Source organism: Triturus cristatus, chromosome 7, assembly GCF_964204655.1.
Source record: "Triturus cristatus chromosome 7, aTriCri1.1, whole genome shotgun sequence".
In the NCBI taxonomy this organism is placed as follows: domain Eukaryota; kingdom Metazoa; phylum Chordata; class Amphibia; order Caudata; family Salamandridae; genus Triturus; species Triturus cristatus.
Genome location: NC_140590.1, coordinates 405,135,812 through 405,156,870, shown reverse-complemented (window position 1 = coordinate 405,156,870; position 21,059 = coordinate 405,135,812). Strand labels below are relative to the sequence as shown.

At 49.0% G+C, this 21,059-nt stretch overlaps 1 protein-coding gene across 1 annotated transcript in view; it reads left to right on the top strand.

Moving 5' to 3' along the window:
* The window catches only part of TRIM28 (tripartite motif containing 28), a 563,778-nt gene that overhangs the window by 402,918 nt on the left and 139,801 nt on the right, over positions 1-21,059 (top strand). The window contains exon 12 of the mRNA XM_085616663.1: positions 17,612-17,801. Within this exon, the coding sequence (XP_085472789.1) occupies positions 17,612-17,801 (190 nt within the window). The remainder of the gene's footprint in view (positions 1-17,611; positions 17,802-21,059) is intronic.

Genomic DNA, 21,059 nt, shown 5'->3' with positions numbered 1-21,059 from the left:
TAAATTACCCCAAGTCAAATCTACAGCCATCCCACATACATCAGTATCTAGGGGCCACAGTAGACACCTCCAAAGCTCTGGCATATCCCAGTCCAGCCAGTATGCAAGCCCTAAGCAGCAAATTTCAACCGCACCACTCCCTTCCAGCAAGGGTATTCATGCAACTCATAGAAATGATGGCCTCTTGCATCTTTATCGTACCTAATGCAAGACTTCAGATGCGCCCCTTACAGGAATACCTAGCACGTCAGTGGAACCAAGCTCAATGGCAACTTACAGATCTGGTGTTGGTGGACAGCTGCACACATCGCTCTCTGCAGTGGTGGAACACACGAAACCTGTCCAAAGGGCGGCCGTTCCTCGAGCCGGTTCCGCAGATAGTGCTGACAGCAGACGCATCAATCATCTGTTGGGGAGCCCATCTCCTAAACCATACAAATCAAGGCATATGGACCACTCAACAGAAAGTGCTCCATATCAATCACCTCGAATTACTAGCAATATTTCTAGCTTTAAAATCATTCCAAGTACATCTACACCACAACACTGTCCTAATCCGGACGGACAACATGAAAGCCATGTACTACATACAGAAACAAGGGGGCACACGTTCTCTGCAGCTGTCCCAGCTTGCACAAAACATTTGTGTAAGAAAGTGGCTCTGTATGTACTGCACCAAAGTAAGGTTCAGTGTGTACAGAGTCCACAGTCCCCAGAGGTTTGGCAGAGGTTAAGGTTAGATATAACCTTACTCTCTAAAGCGGTAGCTTGGTCGAGCAGTAAGGCAGTATCAGAGGACAGTGTAAAGCATTTTTTGTACACACTCAGTCAGCAAGGTTTCTCACACACTCAAGAACTGAACTCTATGCCAATGGTTTTTGTATAAAAATATATAGTTGTTTTATTTTAGAACCAACAATGGGTATCAAAATATACTTTCTCAGGATGAGATGCTTTAGATGAATACTTTTCAATAGGCAATAGACTTTTGAATATAACAGTTAGTGGTTGCAATAGGCAACACAATTTCAAACACAATAATACATTGAGCTCAATGGGAATTTCAAGTTAAATGCAATTAGTTACTTTAAGGATTACTCTTCTAACTCCAGGACTGGATCCTAGATTCAGTCCTGGGACAGTTCCTCAAATCAGGTGAGTAAATACGTTTCCACTGTTGTGATTTTTAGGCAATATTTTGGTATTTTAAAAGTTGACACTTAGAAAGATTTTCTGATAAAATCTCCAATGTTATCCCATGGGAGGAAATTCACTTAGCAGGTAGGTGGGGTTATGGTTACTTTTTCTAGCTCAGTGTTGGATCCTGGATCCAGCTCTAGTGTACCACCTGTAAGCAGTTGAGAGAATGCGTTTAGGTTATACAGGCGATTTTTAACGAATATTTGCAAGTTTGCGAAATCGACACTTGGAAACTTTTTCAGCAAAAGCCAGGCAATGGTATCCCATGGAAGGAAATTCAAGTTGCAGGTAAAGTATGTTCTCGTTACTTTTGTAATCCAGTGCTGGGCTCCTTGGCTCAGTACTGGGACATCTATCTAAAACAGGTAAGTAATTACGTTTTCACAGTTGGTGCGATTTTTAAAGAATATTTGTAGTTTGCAAAAATCGACACTTAGAAGAAATTTCACAGAGAAACAGTCAATGGTTTCCTATGTAGGAAAATTGGGTTAGCGGTAAGTATGGTTGTAATTACGTTTCAGGGTAAGTGCTGGGCACCAAGATCCAGCACTGGGATCTCTCCTAATAGCAGGTGAGTATTTTCAATTTCATTACTCGGTTGATTTTAGGTGAATATTTTAAAGTTTAGAAACTCCACACTTATAAGAATTTTCAAGTGAAACCAGTCAATGTAACCATATGGAAGAAAAGTGAGTTATCTGCTTTTGGGTAAGTACTCGACTGGCAGAGTTAAGGTTCTGGGCATAGACTCGGGTCTCCCAGGGTCCGGTAAGTACAGTTGTTGCGCCCTCAGCGGCACAGGGGCAGCCGGGTGCAGAGTGAGGTAGGCCCAATGTTATCCTATAGGAGGCATGGGGCCCGTGGTTGGTGACTGCTGGCTAGCAGGCCACGCGGCTGTGGGAGCTGGGCTCCTGATCACTTGCTCAGGACAAATGGGGAAGTAGGTTAGAGTAGAAGTTACACTGCCAGGGCCACTCGGGCGGCTGGGTGCAGGGTGCTTTTGAGCTGTCGGGCGCTCAATGGATTGCAATGGAGAAGCTCAAGAACAAACAAAGGCTGCAAGCTCGGGGACGAAGATTCTTCAGGTGCGACCACCACTTTGAGAGGTAAGTTGGGTAGTTGGAGGATAGGTAGGTACCCAGGAGTTGGGCACAGGGGGCCGCAGGGCGCCGGGTGCAGGGTTGCCTTTTGGTGTCGGGAATAGCCTCTGTTGATTGCGGTTGGGAGGGTCCCTGGTTCTGAGGCTGCAGGCGTCATCAGGAGCGTCTAGGTGGGCCTTGGGTGCTGGATTCGGGGTCACAGTCGCCGGGTGGGACATCCTCTGGGTGTTTGTCCACTGTAGTACAGGCCTGACTTGGCGGGTGAAGAATGTGCAGGGTTTGCGGTTCCTGACTGATGCCAGGGGTCAGTTACTTGCTTTGAGCAGTACCACTGCTCGTGGGTGTCCCAGATGATTAGAGTCACAATGTAGCCAGGTCCTCCGGGGTTTGTGAGGTTGCTGACCACGGGTATTTAGCAGGAGCAGGTTCGAGGGTCGACGGGCGGTAGGGCTGGGGCCAAAGCAGTTGGTGTCTTTCTCTTGTTAGCAGCTGCACGGCAGGTCTTCTTGCTTCTTGATCTTCTTTGCTGTTTCGGAATCTGGATCTCAGGAAGGAAGGTTCAGGGTGCCCCAAAATACTAGATTTAGGGGCGTTACAGGTAGGTAAAGGGCAGGGACCAATGGGTCCCTGCCCTGGGGTGGGTACACCCCCTATCCTGCCATTCTCCTGTTGGTGGGGGGCAGTTGCCTAGTCCTGATTGGGCAGGGCTTCCCATCTTAAAGATGGCGAGAGCCCGGAGATGTGCTTCACCTCGCCTCCCCCACCTGAGGGGTGGGGTTGGCAGAGGCTGGCACACCCCCTTTCCTTCCTTGGGGTTTCCGGCCAGTCTTTCTGCCAGAGTGGGGGTCAGAACCGGTACGGGCCAGTTGCTGAGTACAGCAAGTGGCCTGGAAACGCTCACAAAGGCGGCATGCCTTTTGAAGCTTCCCTCAGCCCATCCTGGGGAAGGAGACCCAGCACCTCGCCCAGGATGTGCATTGTTGCAGGCCCAGGAGAGCGGGGGCTCTCCACCCAGGGGTCCAGGAACATGTCTGCTGTGTGGAATCCTAGACAGCCTCCCAGACAAGACGTGGATTGTAGGTTAGGTTCAGGGGGCATCACTAAGATGCCCTCGGTCGTGCATCTTACAGTAAATCCCACACTGGCCTCAGTGTGGGTTTACTGTACTGAAAAGTTTGATATTAAACTTCTCAGTCTTCAGTGTAGCCATCATGGTGCTGTGGAGTTCGCGTTTGATGACCTCCCAGCACCATATACTCTTAATGGCATCACTGCACTTAGTGCCCAGGAATTGACCTGGGTACTGTAGGGTCACAGGACTCGTGCACCTGTGCCCACACCACTGGCATAGGGCACCCAGCTAGAGGGGTGACTGAGGTATGCCAGGGCAGTGTGTGTTGTGGGCATGGCACACAGGGATGTGTGCCATGTCGACTTTGTTTTGTTCTGCACCAAGACACTCAGCCTGCAAAGGCAGTTTGTGTGTGTCAGGGTACAGGGCCTCTTAAGGGTGGCACAATATGTGCTGCTGCCCTTAGGGGCCTTCTCTGGTCACAAGGCCCTGGGTACCTAGGGTTCCATTTACCAGGGGCTGACATGTGACCAGAGATGCCAATTGGGTTCTGGCTGTTACAGTTTTTAGGGAAGGAACACATACCCTGGGCACCTTATTGTCAGGAGCCCAGGACACATCAAGGAAAAGTGCATCAGTTATCAGGCAAAAAGTGTGCGGGGGGGGGGGTTAGTGCAACAGAAACTTCCTTACACTGACGCTATGAGCAGGAAGAAGCAGGTGCTGGAAGGAGGCGGGGCAGATAGGCGCCTTAAGGGGAAGAAGGCGCTAGAAGGAGGGGGGCGGGCGCTGTTTTAGTGCAAGAGACCAGGACACAAGCAAGCAGCCCCTCTCTCCCATCACACTCTCATTTGTGGCCAAAGACGTTCTGTCTCCCTCTAGGGCCAGTATCGATAAGTTCGAGGCATGTGGGCTGCTGAATTCATATCTGTGCATAGATCGCCGCCTAGTGTTGGGTCCGGATGTTTGCACGTTGTTGTCCTGGAAGAGTCTTCGAAGTATCCTGGGATAGGTGACTCCTCCCCTGAACTACAGTGCGCATGGGCATCCTCTCCATCCTCAGATTGTTTTTTTTCCGCCATTGGGTTCGGATGTGCTTATCTTGACTCAAGATAGGAAAAACTTTTTCCAGGCCAAAAGGCCTTTAGTTCGCGTCGGTGCTGTTCCCGATCGGTATCGATAGTATCTTTGTTAGTTTACTAACTTCAGGAACAACTTTTTCGCATCTTACCCAACATCGACGATGGAATCGAGGACACCATTCAAGCGGTGTCCTGTATGCAATGCGAAATATCCCCATGTCGACGTCCACCCGGTGTGCAACAAATGCCTTTCACCGGATCACGACGAGTCCACATGTATGGCCTGTGCCCGATTCCGATCCAAGAAGACTCTCCGGAATCGACGAGCAGCGAGACTCGAAGCGCAGCAAGCGGCACCGGCCCCGACCAACATCTTCAGCGCCGAGGACGAAGATGTCGAAGACGTGGAGAACCTACCCTCCAGCCCCGCTTCCGAACACGACTCCGGATCGGAAGACGTCGAAGAACGACTCTTTCACAGAGATGAAGCCGACACCGAGGTAGGAGACTACGATGAGGCCTTAGGGGCCGAAGAGAGTAGCTCCGGTGACGAGCAAGGCCTACCCATACAGACTGAGGATATCCCAGTGCGCTAGTCTACGGCTCCGGTCGAGGGATCGCCTTCGGGCCTTACCCAAGACCTATCCCGCAGTTCTTCGGCCCCGCCCTCTGGCCCGGCCTCGGACATTCAGCGGCAGCCATTACTACCCAAAACGGCTGGTTTCCCTTCTTCGAAACCGAAAGCTGTATTGGTTCATCAAAAACCGAAACCAAAAGTGACGCTGGTCGGATCGAAGCCCACCACACCTTCGACGCCAGCCAAACCCGTCGTCACCGACCGCACCAAACGAGACTTCGGTGCCGAGCTTGCAGCAGCCGACGTCGGCGCCGACACACGGAAAAAGACCTTCGGTGCCGCAAAACCTACTCGGCTCCCGGCACCGAAACAATCGGCTCCGGCCACAAAGGTCAAACTGGCTGCTGCGTCTCACACCGCTTCGACAGCACCACCAAAGGCACAATCATCGACGACGTCGACGGCTACTACCGCTCCTCGACTCGATGACCCAGTGGCGCCGAAGAAGTCCACGCCCGCCTCTACGGAACCAGTCGGCGCCAAAGAACCGAGGGCGCTCCAGGTGCGGCCAGTTGCTGCGTCCTTGCAACGCATCAAACACAAGGCAGTCCTCCAGGACACGTCAGGCTCCGAGCCGATAAAAGCTCCAACAGCCTCTCCGGCACCAGCCAACATCACTTTTGGCCTGCCGCCATCCACGGCCCCAAAACTGTTCCACATCAGAACACGTGTCACCCACACCACGATCACGCCTGCCGAACGCTCTCCTGCAGAGACGTCACCATCACACATCATCGACGCCGACACCGGCAGAATGATGCTCCACAAGAGGAGAATAACTTCCGAGCCAGCTTTAGACTCCTACCGCATCCCGCTTAAGAAAAAGCTGCCAGTGGCTTCGGAACCAGTTCTTTACGAACCTTTCCATTCCTCTTAACAAGATCCACAGTCCTTCTCTCCTACACACTCCGAAACAGACGTTTTGGAGGATTACACAAGTGACCACGTCCCCTACCCTGGAGAGATGGACCCTGAAGGCCAACAGGACCCTGACCAAGCTTGAGATGACCCTGTAGACCCGGGTGCACCTATGGATACACAGGACCCGCAACTATATGGAGCGAAAACGTCTCCCACAGAGGACACTGCCGCATTCAACGCCCTCATTGAACGTGCTGCGGCCAATCATGGTGTGCAACTCCACTCTGACACCGTCGAGGACGACTTTCTCATGGATACTTTCGCATCCTCAGAAAGGAATATAAAGACTCTACCCATGTTGAAAGGTGTCCTCAAACCAGCAAAGGACATATTCAAAGAACCCACCAGGGCAAGAGTAATAAACCCCAGGATCGACAAGAAATACAGGTCGGCGCCTGGGGACCCTACCTACATTAGAGGCCAGTTACCTCTGGATTCCATAGTAGTTGCGAATGCTCGCAAACTGGCACACTCGCAAACGACAGGGGATGCTCCTCCCCCGGACAAAGTGTCCAAGGTGCGAGAGACCTCCGGCAATCGGGTTGCGGCCCAAGCAGCTAACATATGGCGTATTGCCAATACTCAGGCGCTCCTCGCTCGCTACGATCGAGCACACTACGACACATTAGAAACATTACTCCAACATTTCCCTGACCAATTCAAAGAGGGAGCAGAGATCCTCATCAGGGAGGGACAACTCCTCACAAACGCATCCATTAAGTGTGCACTGGATGCCGCGGATACAGCTGCCAGAGCCATAAACACTAGCGTCCTGTTGCGACGACACGCCTGGTTACGAATCTCCGGATTCAAACCTGAGGTACAAAATAACATCCTCAACCAGCCTGTCAACCCCGACTACTTATTCGGGCCAGAGGTTGACACCACCCTAGAGAAAATAAAAAAGGACACAGACACTGCAAAGTCCATGGGGGCTCTCCAAACGCAGTCCTTTCGGAGCGGCTCCTTTCGTCGCCCCGGAAATAGAGGAGCAGGTAGAGGACAGGGGTCACAGCAAACCTACAACAAGGGAAACACACAAAGTTCCTACGATAAGAACACCCGGGGTGGATATCGTGGCTCAAGCACAAAGGGCAGAGGACGCGGATACGGCAACACCAGGTCCTCCCCCAAGAACAAACAGTGACGCCCTCTCCCTTCCTCCCGACCACATAACACCTGTCGGGGGAAGGCTACAAAGGTTCCTGTCCACGTGGAACTCCATCACCACGGACAGGTGGGTCAAAGATATTGTCAAACACGGTTACTGCCTAGAATTAACCTCAACTCCACACACAATACCTCCAAAACACCGTCCTTTGTCCTCAGAGCACTTAACGCTCTTACAGCAGGAGGTGCTAAGTATGCTACTAAAAGGCGCAATAGAGGTCGTACCCGTCCACGAGCAAGGTACAGGGGTGTACTCCCTGCATTTTTTAATACCGATAAAGGACGGGTCACTCAGACCTATACTAGACCTGAGACCCCTCAACCGCTACATTCTCTCCGAGCATTTCCACATGCTCACCCTACAGCAAGTCCTCCCGCTGCTCAAGCAGGGAGACTTCCTGGCCACACTGGACCTCAAAGATGCGCATTTCCACATACACATTCACCCCTCACACAAAAAATACCTCCGGTTCACTGTTCAGGGGCAGCACTACCAATTCAAAGTCCTTCCCTTCGGCGTGACAACAGCACCCAGAGTTTTCACAAAGTGCCTAGCTACTGTGGCTGCACATCTACGGAGGCAGCACATACACGTCTACCCTTACCTGGACAACTGGCTTGTTCAAGCGAAGTCAGCCCAGCAATGTGCCAGCCACATGTCCCGCACCATTCACCTTCTTCACAGTCTGGGGTTCTCACTAAATTACCCAAAATCCCATCTCCAACCCGCACACGTACAACAGTACCTAGGTGCGACCATAGACACTCTGGCGGCCACAGCTCAGCCGAATTTAGTGAGAATCAACAGCATGCAAATGCTGATTTCCAAGTCCAAACCCATACACACTCCCTTCCCGCGCGAGTGGTCATGCAGTTGATAGGCATGATGGCCTCCTGCATTTTCATAGTCCCACACGCGAGACTACATATGCGCCCGCTTCAGGAGTGCTTAGCACGTCAATGGAATCAGGCTCATGGACAACTAAAAGACCTAGTGTTGGTGAGCTGTCGGGCATACAACTCTCTGCATTGGTGGAATCCACAAAACCTTTGCAAGGGCCGACCGTTCCAAGAACCTGTTCCACAGATAATACTGACAGCGGACGCGTCTCTCCAGGGATGGGGAGCTCATGTACTCAATTACACAGTGCAGGGACTATGGACAACACAACAAAAGAAGATGCACATCAACCTTCTAGAACTGATGGCAATCTTCCTGGCTATGAAAGCATTCAAAGTACACTTGTGCAACAAAGTCGTGTTGATCCGGACCGACAACATGACCGCCATGTACTACATACAGAAGCAGGGAGGAACACACTCTCCACAGTTGTCTCATCTGGCTCAGAGCATGTGGAAGTGGGCCATTCAGAGGAACATGTTCCTCATGGCAGAACACCTCCCCGGCAAAGACAACCAGATGGCGGATCTGCTCAGCAGACACAGCCACCAGATGCACGAGTGGGAGTTACACCCATCAGTACTCCAACCGTACTTCCAGCAATGGGGTCATCCAGAGATAGACCTATTCGCCACAAGCGAAAACGCAAAATGCCAAAGCTTTGCCGCCAGGTTCCCACATCCGCAGTCGCAGGGCAATGCGATATGGATGAACTGGTCCGGCAGATTTGCGTACGCTTTTCCCCCAGCGCCGTTGATACCGCTGGTGGCTCGCAAACTCAGACAACACTCACTGACACTCGTCCTGGTTGCTCCAACGTGGGCACGCCAGCCATGGTACACCACTTTTCTCGAACTTTCCGTGGTGCCGCATCAAAGGCTGCGGATCAAACCCGCGCACTTGACGCAGAACCATGGAGAGATTCAGCACCCAGATCCGAAACAGCTGAACCTGGCAATCTGGCTCCTGAAGTCCTAGAGTTTGGCTACCTAAACCTGCCACCTGATTGTATGGACATCATTAAGGAAGCTAGAAGACCCACTACCAGAGCTTGCTATGCAGCCAAATGGAAAAGGTTCGTCATTTATTGCAATAATAATGACATTAACCCGCTGGACGCATCCATCCAAAACATAATTTGTTACCTCTTACACCTATACCGATGCAATCTGGCGTACACTTCTATACGTGTCCATTTGACCGCAATATCAGCCTATCTCCAGAACAGGCAGCACCTCTCTTTATTCAGAGTGCCTGCCATCAAAGCATTCTTGGAAGGACTCAAACGAGTAATTCCTCCAAGCCACCCACCGGCTCCAATGTGGAACCTCAACTTGGTCCTCACACGCCTGATGGGTCCACCCTTTGAACCTCTAAACTCAAGCGAGATTTAATTCCTTACCTGGAAAGTAGCTTTCCTAGTGGCGATCACTTCTTTAAGAAGAGTTAGTGAACTCCAGGCACTAACCGTTCAAGAGCCATTTATACAGGTTCACGCCAACCGGGTCGTACCACGTACCAACCCCAAATTTATGCCCAAGGTGATATCGCAGTTCCACATGGATCAAACTATTGAACTGCCTGTTTTCTTTCAAAACCCACAAACTGTCGCAGAAAGAGCACTCCATACACTAGATGTGAAGAGAGCCCTCATGTACTACATCGACAGGACTAAGATCTTTAGGAAGACTAAACAACTTTTCGTTGCCTTTGCCCCACACCACAAAGGTAACGCTATCTCCAAAGCAGGTATAGCCAGATGGATCGTTAAATGTATTCAAATTTGCTATCAAAAGGCTAAACGCACATTAACGATTCCCCCACGAGCCCACTCAACACGTAAGTTAGGGGCCTCCATGGCTTTCCTGGGAAACATCCCTTTGCATGATATATGTAGAGCAGCCACCTGGTCCACTACACACACATTTACCAAACACTACTGTGTAGATGTGCAATCAAAACAGCAGGCAGCTGTAGGACAGGCTGTTCTCAAAACTCTTTTTCAGACCGCTGCAGCTGGCACTGGTAGCCGCCGCTAATGGGAGGTACTGCTATGTATTCTATGCACAGATATGAATTCAGCAGCCCACATGCCTCGAACTGAATATGCTACTTACCAGTATGCATCTGTTCTTGGCATGTAGGGCTGCTGACATTCATATCGCCCACCCTCCTCCCCGGCGCCTGTAGCAGCTGCAGCTCTCAGAATTACTGTAAGCATGGTCATCACTTTCTGTATCTACTCCACCACTGCCACAATGGCGAAAAACAATCTGAGGATGGAGAGGATGCCCATGCGCACTGTAGTCCAGGGGAGGAGTCACCTATCCCAGGATACTTCGAAGACTCTTCCAGGACAACAACGTGCAAACATCCGGACCCAACACTAGGCGGCGATCTATGCACAGATATGAATGTCAGCAGCCCTACATGCCAAGAACAGATGCATACTGGTAAGTAGCATATTCAATCTCCTTAAACCATGGGTGCCCATTTCACTCTTACTGTCACACCAGAAAGTTAACATTCCAGCCTCCGCCATCATCCACAGGGGGCACCCTTATAGACAAACCTCCCTCCTGCGACCACAACCTTAGCTGTCACCGTGGGACATCCTGCGCCTCCCACCCCGTCTGTGATTGCGACCCCAGGTAGCCATCACCATCCCACCCCAATTACTGCCACCCCAGGGTGTGAGATTTTTCAGCTGCAGCCTTCCGTGTATATCTTAGGGGGACATAGTTACTGCAGCCATCACTCCCCCGATTATGGTCATCTCACAGTGTGAATATCTCACTCCAGCCTTAGGGACACATTCCCCCCGCACACACCTACGTCTTTACAGCCACTCTATGGACCGGCACTCCAGCCCTCCATCCACTGTGCCCCCCTCAGTTGACCTGGGCAGTTCCCCGCTGCCCATAGTGTGCATCAAGCACGTATTCTAGATACACACGTGATTATGCAGAACTGAAGACATACCCAAATTGCATATCAAAAGCGCAAACACCTACCCTAATAATCAGACCCCAGGTGCACATGGCATTATTAAGCCAGCAATCGCATTCGATAAATTGTGGGTATTTGTATAACATTCAGCCTTTTGCAATTAAGTGATCCATACCTTTGAGTTCACATTCGTGAAAACATTACGGTTGCGTTAATTGATTTGATATCAAAAGGCCTTCTACATGAGCAAAGTATTAATAAAGAGGCTCTTCTGCGTTTGATCTGCATGGCTATTTGTACAATTTCTTTCCAAATATCTCTGGCTAATCACTTAGAAGTTCCCAAAGGCGAGACCTATTGGCTATGCCAATGCTTGTTTTACTCATGGTTTGCACCGTGACAGGCAGTCTGCAATGACAGCATACATGCAATTTGTGTGTAGGTCCCTTAGGGTGGCATAAGACATTCTGCAGCCCTTGGGTACCTTCTTTAGTACCCCTGCCATAGGTACTGGGGTACCATTTACTAGGGACTTATAGAGGTGCTAAAGTCCTTGCAGGTTGGGTTTCAATGAGACTTTAACTTGTTTTAGGGAAAGAGCACTGGCACTGAGGTCTGGTTAGCAGGCCTCTGCACTGTCAGTTGAAAACCAGCATCTAGTCAACAATTGGGGGAAAAGTGGGTAAAGAGGGGGCAACTGCAACTAAATTCCAGTTTCCCACACTAGATTTATCAGAAACTACCAGTTATGTAACACAAAACGTTTGTGGTGTATGGCTGCTTGTGAGAAAGTGCCCTCTTTCTTGCATGGTATGCCCCCACTTTTTGCTGAATTGCTGATGTTCTTTGACTGAGTGTGCCCTGGGCTCCTGCTAATCCCGGTACCCAAGGCCTATGTTCCTTCCCTAAAACTGCATTGAAGCCTAAACCTAATTGGCATCTCTGGCCACATGTCAGCCCCTGGTAAATGGTACCACAGATATCCAGAGCACTGTGACCAGAGAAGGCCTCTAAGGGCTGCAGAACTTATTGTGCCACCCTTAGAGGCCCTGTACCCTGACACTCTCACACTGCCTTTGCACGCTGCGTTTCTTGGTGCAGAACAAAGTGAAGAGTCGATATGGCACACATCCCTGTGTGCCATGCCCACAAACCACTGGCCTGGTATACATCAGTCACCCCTCCAGCTGGGTGCCCTATGCCAGTGGTGAGGGTACAGGTGCATGAGCCCTGTACCCCTACAGTGCCCAAGTCCATTGCTGGGCACTGTAAGTGCAGTGCTGCCATTAAGAGTATATGGTGCTGGGAGTTTGTCATTACGAACTCCACAACACCATAATGGCTACACTGAGGACTGGGAAGTTTGTTATCAAACTTATCAGCACATTAACCCACACTGATGGCAGTGTGGGATTTAATGTAAAATGCACAGCAGAGGGCATCTTAGAGATGCCCCCTGAAACTCGACCAACTTCTAGTGACCTGACTGAGTGGCTGCCTAGGCTGCCACCACCAGACATGTTTCTGGACCCCTGGGTCGAGAGCTGCTGCTTTCGGGGGCCTGAAACAATGCACATCCTGGGAGGAGGTGCCAAGCCTCCTCCCCCAGGATGGGCAGGGTTCACAAAGGAGAAGCTTCAAAGGCATGCTGCGTTTGTGAACCTCTCCAGACCATTTGCTGCTTTCAGCAACTGGTCCCCACTGGTTCTACCCCCCCACTTTGGACAGGAGAACTGGCGGGAAATAAAAGTGAGGAAGAGAGGTGTGCCCACCTCTGCCAACTCCACCCCTCAGGTGGGGGAGGCGAGGTGAAGCACAACCTAGAGTCCCCACCATCGTGAGGATGGGGGGACCCAGCCAACCAGGGACAGGCTCCTGTCCTCCTCCCACTGGAGAGTGGCAGAATAGGGGGTGTACTCACCCCAGGGAAGGGACCCATTTGTCCCTGCCCTTTACCCACATATAACGCCCCTAAATTTAGTATTTAGGGGGCACCCTGAACCTTGCTTCCTCAGATCCTGAAACGACAAGAAATGATCAGCAGAAGGACCGACGAGCCGTGCTAAGCTAACAAGAGGATGACGCCCACTGACTTGGCCCCAGCCCTACAGGCCTGTGTCCCCTCGAACCTGCTCCTTGCGAAATCCCAGTGTGTCCTGCAGCCAGCAACCTCAAAAACCCAGGAGGAACTGCCTGCCTTCCCTTCAAAGACTGAATCTCCTGTGAACACCGGACTTGTCCAAACTGCAGCTTCTGGCTCCGGCCGGACACCACGAATCCAGCCCACTCTCCATCCGCTGAACCCAGCCCGAGCTTGAGTGGAAAAACACCACGAGAAGGTCACTGTGGTGATCCTGACCCGAGATCCAGCGACCCCCTGAACTGCCTCAAGCCTCCTGACGACGCCTGCAGCCTCAATCCAGAGGATCTCCTTCACCACAACCAGAGCGGGTAAAACTTTCTGACGTCCCAAGGCACCCCGACGCCCCACGTTCTTGTGTGCCCAAACCGATGGTGCCTAACCAACCCACGACATCCCAACTTGCCCTCTAAGTGGTAGTCGCACCCAGAAGACCTTCGTCCCCAAGCCTGCAGTGTTTCTTTGTACCAGAGGTTCTCCATTGGAAATCACATGGCACCCGACTTCAAACCAGCACCCTGCACCCGGCTGCCCTAGTGCCGCTGAGGGTGCCCCTTTAGTGCTAATTTGGTCCCCTACTTGCCCTGAGCTAAACCCTAGGAGCTTTGCTCCCACAAACCTGTGGCCTGCTTGCCAGCAGCCACTAACCGGAGACCCCTATCCTCCATGGGATAACATTGAGCCTCAATACTCTGCACCCGGCCGCCCTAGTGCCACTGAGGGTGCAACAGTGCTTCACTGACCCTGGGGGACCCCTTAGTCTAACCCCAGAACCTTAACTCCCACAGTCAATTACCTACCTGCAAGCCAATAACCTCTTTATCCTCCATAGAGTTGGGAAAACTAAAAATATTCTTTTAAAATTGCACATATAAACTAAAAGTATTTTCTTACCTGTTTGCAGGAAATGTCCCAGTGCGGAATCTAGGTATCCAGCACGGAGTTAGAAATGTAACGTAAAAAGTAACTTGCATGTAATTTACTGAAAAAGCCTATTCAGTTCAATGTACTGCATTTACTAAGTGTTGCAACCTACTGCATTCCCTGTAAATCAAAACAAGTACAATTTCTATGGGATTTTTGAACTGTTGTACAATCAGCAACTTATTGCTACAAAGTATTTATTCTTACCTGTGCCAGGCTTGCTTGGTTCTAAATTAAAACAGTATATTTTGTATACATAAACAATTGGCCTAGAGTTCAGTTCTTGAGTGTGTGAATACATTTGCCGACTGAGTGTGTACATCAAATGCTTAAAACTGTCCTCTGATAATGCCTTACTGCTCGACCACTCTACCACAAAAGAAGAGTAAGGTTCTATCTAACTGTAAGCTCTGCCTACCTCTGGGGTCACCTGGACTCTATACACACTATACCTCATTTTGGTATAGTATATATATAGCCAGTTTCTTACACTGCTGTTGCAATATAATCCTGGTGCTTGTCCTGTAGCGGTCTCCTCCCATCGTGTTTTGGTCAGTGGTGCTTGTTATGGTCTGTGTCCTATCGTCGTGAGTCTGTTGCTGCTGGCAATGTTTGTGCTGTTGGCTGATTAATTTTCTCGATGCTTGGGCTTTGTTGTGGTTGTCGCAGAGTTAGCATTGCTGGCCTGATGAATTCTGTGGATAGGAAGAATACATTTTGAGAGGGGTCTACCCCAATACTTAGTTTTTTCCTATTTCCTGACTCTGCCTTGCTATCTTTTCCCCTGTGCCCAGCCTATAAGTCTGAGGTGCATTTTCAGGTTTCATTATTGTGGCAGAGGGATGCATGGACCCATCTGTATCCAACTCTTGGGATGTGTACCTGGTACTCTATAGATGACACTTTACCAGTTATTGTGAAAGGACCCTCCCAGGCAGCTTTTGGGATGGGGAGCTGTTGCTCTTGCCTGTGAATCATACATAGGTCACCAACCTGATTTCTTTAATTTCACCGCGCTTATGGAAATATCTCTTCATTATGGTTCACTGACTTTCATCAGAGTGTAACATATGCACATGTGGGTCCCGTGCTCTGCGGCACTGGATTCAAGCTAGCCTGGCTGATAAGGGATGATACCCCGAAACCAGTCCCAGGATGCTTGTTTCTGGTCTAGGGAGGACCTTGCGTGGCAGTTCGGGTTCGACTGTTCCAATGAGGGGCTGGGTCAAGACTGATTTGCATGTGGCTGGGTCCAAACTTGGGTGGCTTAGTGAGCAAAAGAACGATGGATTAAACCCAGATTCTTGTAACTGTGGGTGAATGTTTGCATTGTTCAGCATTCCGTGCATCATTTGTATCTTATGCCTTCACCAAATAGGTGGTGCCATTCTAGAAAGTGAGCACATGGGTCATATAAAGATACCAAGCAGTTGCTAACAACAGTTTCTTCCTTCCCGTTCTGTTCGACACAGATTCGGTGCTCCTCATTTTTAGGTCGAGCCTGGGCAGCATATGCGCTGCTCTGCGGCATGCTGTGTTGGGAGTATGGAATTGAAGCTGCGCCCCCTCTCCACCCATATTTGTCATTGGCTTGTATCATTGCCCTTTGTAAAGGCTGGCTCATGATTCGTTAATAGGCTTGTTAGTCCCTCCTTGTATTTATTTGTAACCTCCCATGAGGACTGGCCCTTTTACTTTGGTTGTTACACTGTATTTCTTTTTTTAGTCGGTAAGCAGTGTTTTCTTTAATGGGTTTCTCCTACTGCAGGCACAACATTCTTTCTTTCCTGCAACATTCAGCGCGCCATGCATGCTTTTACTTTCTGAGCAGCCCGGGACAATGGCCTCCGCTTCTTTGAATAAGTCACGCATTTACAAGAGTTTGAGATAAACTCTCGCAAATGTGAGACCTATTGCATTGAAAATGCTTATTTCACTAGTGTTTACCTATTCCACAGATTTGTTTTGCATAAATTATGCTAGCGAAAAATACTCTTCCAAAGATCACAGATTTCAAAACATGTGGTGCCTGTAGGAAGTAAATGGCAAACACGCATCCACGTAATGTCTGACTGGGGTTTAGGGACAGCTTAAATTTTGTGGTAAAAGCTCCCTGATGCTCTGCTATTGCCCAAGAGATCTGGCCGATGTTTCCAGAGGAACCACCCATAACTGCCACGCTCGGGGCCCTCACCTCGCTGGGGGCCGTAGATTGGTGTTCCATATATATAGGGCGTTAAGAGAGGACCTTTCCGCAGATCCGATTCCAGTACAGGCCAGATGGGATGGTATGCTGGAAGAGCATTTGACGAATTCAGAATGGGGTAAGGTGCATGAGGGGGTCAAACAAATTAGCTCTAACATGAGATTTAAGCGTACCCAATTCAACATTGTCCACCTAACATACCTGACCCCACACACATTGCATAGAATATACCCGGATCGCTGTGCTCACTGTCCTAAATGTTGTTATAGTGATGCCCAGTTTAAAGATATGATTTGGGACTGCCCAACATTTAAATTATTTTAGGAATCAATATTAGAACGTCTACAACAGGTGACGGGATGGACGGTGACAAGCTCCATTAAGCAGGTGATTCTGGGACTTCTTCCCAGGTCCAAACGAAAGAAGCTCACACGATGGTTCCTACAGCTGGGACAGGTATTGGCTAAAAGAAGGATTGCAATTATCTGGATGAGTTTGTTGTCCACCACAGTGGAAAACTGGGCTAAAGACCTAGGGGAATGGGCCACAGCTGAGTTAATCCGCATGAGGCGGGTTCCCAGGGACCTAAAATTGGAAGACCGCACGAGGGCATGGCAGATCATGATATTAGAAATCCTCAATAGAGAGAATCCCCTTTCACAAACACCGGTGGGAACACAGATGGACGGAGGTGGGCTGGAGATGGGATTAGAGCCAGAGAATGATCCTGGATTGTGATCGACTCAAAGCCTAGGAGGGTGGTAATGACTATTTGGAAGATGCAAGGTGCAGGGAGATGCTTTCCAACGTGACCCAGGGAGGTGGAGGTTGGAGGGGGGACATTTTATAGTTGAACAGAAGTGAGGAGTTTTAGATGTATCCTTATAATCCTTGTATCTAAATACAGTGTGGGGTGGTTAACACCAGATACCAGTTGTAAACAGGTTCTTAGCAGATGGAATTACACTGTTCTCTCCGTCTGTGTATCAAGAACTGATGAAAATGAGCAAAATGTAACTGCTGTCACTACTGTATTGAGACACTGTATGGATGTAAACTTAATAAAAAATATAAATAAAAAAAAAAGCTCCCTGATGCTACTCTACCACACTACAATAGTTACAAGTAATATGTTCATTCTCGTAGATTCTCTACACAAAGATTCCTCAGTACCCATGTGTCTCTCCATTCCATGGAGTCTTCTTCCAGATTGTTGTTAATCAGTCTCTATACATTACAAGTCTCTGTAAAGTAACTTTTTATAAGGGTGACAAAATGTCATGTTTGAATGTTGTGCAAATATTTTCAGGGGCCGAACCAGTGATGGTGATGTGGCTATGTTGAAGAAGGTTCCACGTGTCAGCTTGGAGCGTCTTGATGTTGATTTGACTCCTGACACTCAGCCACCAGTCTTCAAAGTTTATCCTGGACACAGCAATGAGGATTATAATTTGATTGTAATCGAAAGAGGAAATCCATTGAGTGAGGCTGTCATAAAGGTGAGCCACAGCTAACTTTGGCTAAATATTTTTACCTCTCTGCACTTTTTTCTTACAGTCTACCATTCCTTAAGAGGCAAAACATTGACCTTAACATGGGAATTTGATAAACATGATTTTTTTTTTTTTTTAAATTGGAGTGTCTAGAAAAATCTACAAATATCCTTAAAACCTACCTGTCGAATAATTAAATAAAGGTATTGGACGTCCGAGGTCTTCACATAAAGTAGGAATAAAGCATATAGGTTATCAGCGATAGTTTAAAAAAAAAAAATGTATTTGTTAACTTTGTTTTGCATAAAGCTATGGATGGTAGCTCATTTGGCTCAAGCATCCACTTTATGGATTGTGTTTCAACTCAAGTTAGATTCCCAGTTGGCCTACTCAGATTCTCCGGTTGATAAACTGGGTACCATGGAGTTGGTTAACACTAAACGTCTGTCACTAGAGCCAGGAGACCCTTTGGAATGAAAACATGCTCTATACATATGCCTGTCATCTGTTATGGTTACTTATGATTTTTTCTATCATGTAATGTAGACGTTCTGGTGTAGATTCAGCCACATGCACGAGTGTACATGGGGCGTGATAGAGAGCCAAACTTTCTGTTGCCCTTTCTGATGCAAGGCTAGTTTTTGTGAATCCTGCCTTTTAGAGGTTATCATGATATGACTGACTGTTCCCAGCTCTACCCATTTTTCAGCGACATATGATGGAATCCGAAACAGCTCTATCAGCCTTGCAGGCGCTAATCTGTCATGTGACTAACCCTTACCTACCCACAGCTTCCCTTTTACTGGTGATCCTGGCCTTTTACTAACTACTACCTTGTCCCCCTAGTGGGAATGGTAACATCTTAGGGACTCTGAAATGTAAGCATAGATGGTCCTGATGGGTGAATGCAGTGCTGCCTAGCTACCACATGTTTTAGTTCTCCTGCATTGAATCTGCCGAATATTCATATGCTTGTCAGGCTGGGAATCCCTGGTAATCTTAAATAGCAGTAAACTGTGTTAAAATGGCCATAGGCTTCAACAGCACTGCTTGTTGATTAAAACATCCACCTCATTTTAAACAATCTGAAGTTCCCCCAATGAGGTGGAAGTGGTGGTTCTCCTACTCCCCCCTAAAGACGGCCATAGCTCTGATTTCTCCTGCATGTCATGTGTTAGGTAGTCCACTGGGAGAGCTCTGCTCAGACTTCTCGGTGACCTTATCCAGTTAGCTTTCTGTTCTACCCTAGGACTGAATTAGTCCTACCTTCAGATTTGAGGGTACTGTAGGTTGATTAACGGGTACATTTTCTGATAACCCCTGGAGTCCTCTTGGTCCTTCTACTGTGTGCAGGGGACAGTTCCGCAGTCCCTCTGGAGGTCTTGGTTCCTGGGCAAAATCTGGCAGGTTTCTCAGGTTATGGAGACTCCGCAGCTACAGGACAAGTCGAGTTTTAGAGGTGGGTTAGAGGACTCCAGCCTGCCAAAATCCACCGCTGCCAAGCACCACTGCACCGGAGTCCCCCAGCCCATGTCGAAGTGTGGCAAAGGTGTCCGTGTCGTCCCCAAGTCCTCAAGGGACTGGGTTCACTGTGGAGTGACTCCTGTAAACTTCTCAACGTCACCTCTGTTAGAAGGCCCCCTCAACCGTGAGTGTTGCTGGACGGAGAAACCAGACACCCCAAAGAACTTCTGCACCCAGATGCCCTGTCCCAAGGAGAAGAGGACCAAAGGTGTGTCCCCCGTCTCCCCAACTTTGCAAGAACTGTAGCCATTCATTGGTTTCACCGGACTGGTCTCTCAGTCCCCTCCTGCAGCCTCTTTCTACTGCAACCGTTCTCTGTATAGGATAACATTGGGCACCCAATGCTGTTTTGCACCACTCTACCCAGCCGCCCTAGTGCCGCGGATGGTGTTCTGCTGGTGCTGCCTTGGACCTTGCCCACAATTCACCCGAACGCCTTGAGAAGGGTCCCGTAAGTCGCTGTACTATACCTGAATGCTGCATTGACTTTTTTTCCTCAAATAGGATAACAGTGCAGCCTCCAGAAATTGCAGTATCAACTTTTTGAATTAATCATAATTCATATTTAAAAACGTACTTACCTGAACGCTTTCCTTCGGATGCCTAAACATATAATAAGATACTTGCTATTTTTATAAATTGGTGTGGATCTCCTTCTTGAGTCTTGTCTCTCATTTATTGACAACTGTGTGTATTTTCAGATGTCTTGCACTCCTCTGTGTTAAGCCTAAGGCTGCTCGATACATTTGAAATCAAATGGTCCAACGTCTTTGCGTTTGCCTTTCCACAAATTCTGGCTTGACCACACGAGTACAGGCATGTGGGAAAGTGCCCCCTTTTGCATGGTTGCCCCCCACTCTTTCCCTGACACATGATGCACTTTGTCATGGTGTGCCCTGGGCCCGTCCAATCAGGTTCTCAGGGCCTGTGTTCTTTCCCAAAGTTGTATGTTTGTACCCATAATTGGCACATCTCTGGCCGCGGGTAAGCCCCTAGTAAAAGTTACCATGGGTACCAAGGGCACGGTGGCGAGGGAAGGCCTCTAAGGGCTGCAGCACCTACTGTGCCACCCTTGGGTGCTCTGTTCCTTAACATCCACACACTGTCATTGCAGGCTGCGTGTTTTGGTTAAGTCGACATGGCACACATCCCTGTGTGCCATGCCTGCAATCCACTGCCTGTGGCCTGGGTAAGCCAGCCCTCTAGCAGTGTGCACTGGACCACAGGTGAGGGTACAGTTGCATGAGCACTGTACCCCTACAGTGTCTAAGTCCATTCTCAGACATTGTAAGTGCAGTAAAGCCATAAAGAGTATATGGTCTGGGAGTTGGTCATTACAAACTGCATAATGGCTTTACTGTACGCTGGGAAGTTTGGTGGCAAACTTCGCAACACTGATAGGAGAGGATGTGGTCCGTCGGCTTAAACTGCTGACTTTATTGCTGGAAACCAGAGTTCGAGCCTCGAGGTCGCATCCACATCCTGTGATTCTGGACAAATCACTTAATCTCCCCGTGCCTGAATGTATAATGTAAATACGGTGCTCATGTAAAGTGCTCCAATACCTTCGGGTCAAGTTTGCGCTATATAAATATGCAAAAAAAAAAATAAAAATTACAGTGTGGGATTTAATGTAAAATGCACATAGAGGGCATCTCAGAGATGACCCCTGAAACGCGACCAGCCCTGTTGTGGTTCCCGAATAGCTGCCTGCCATTTGCCACCATCACAGGTTTCTGT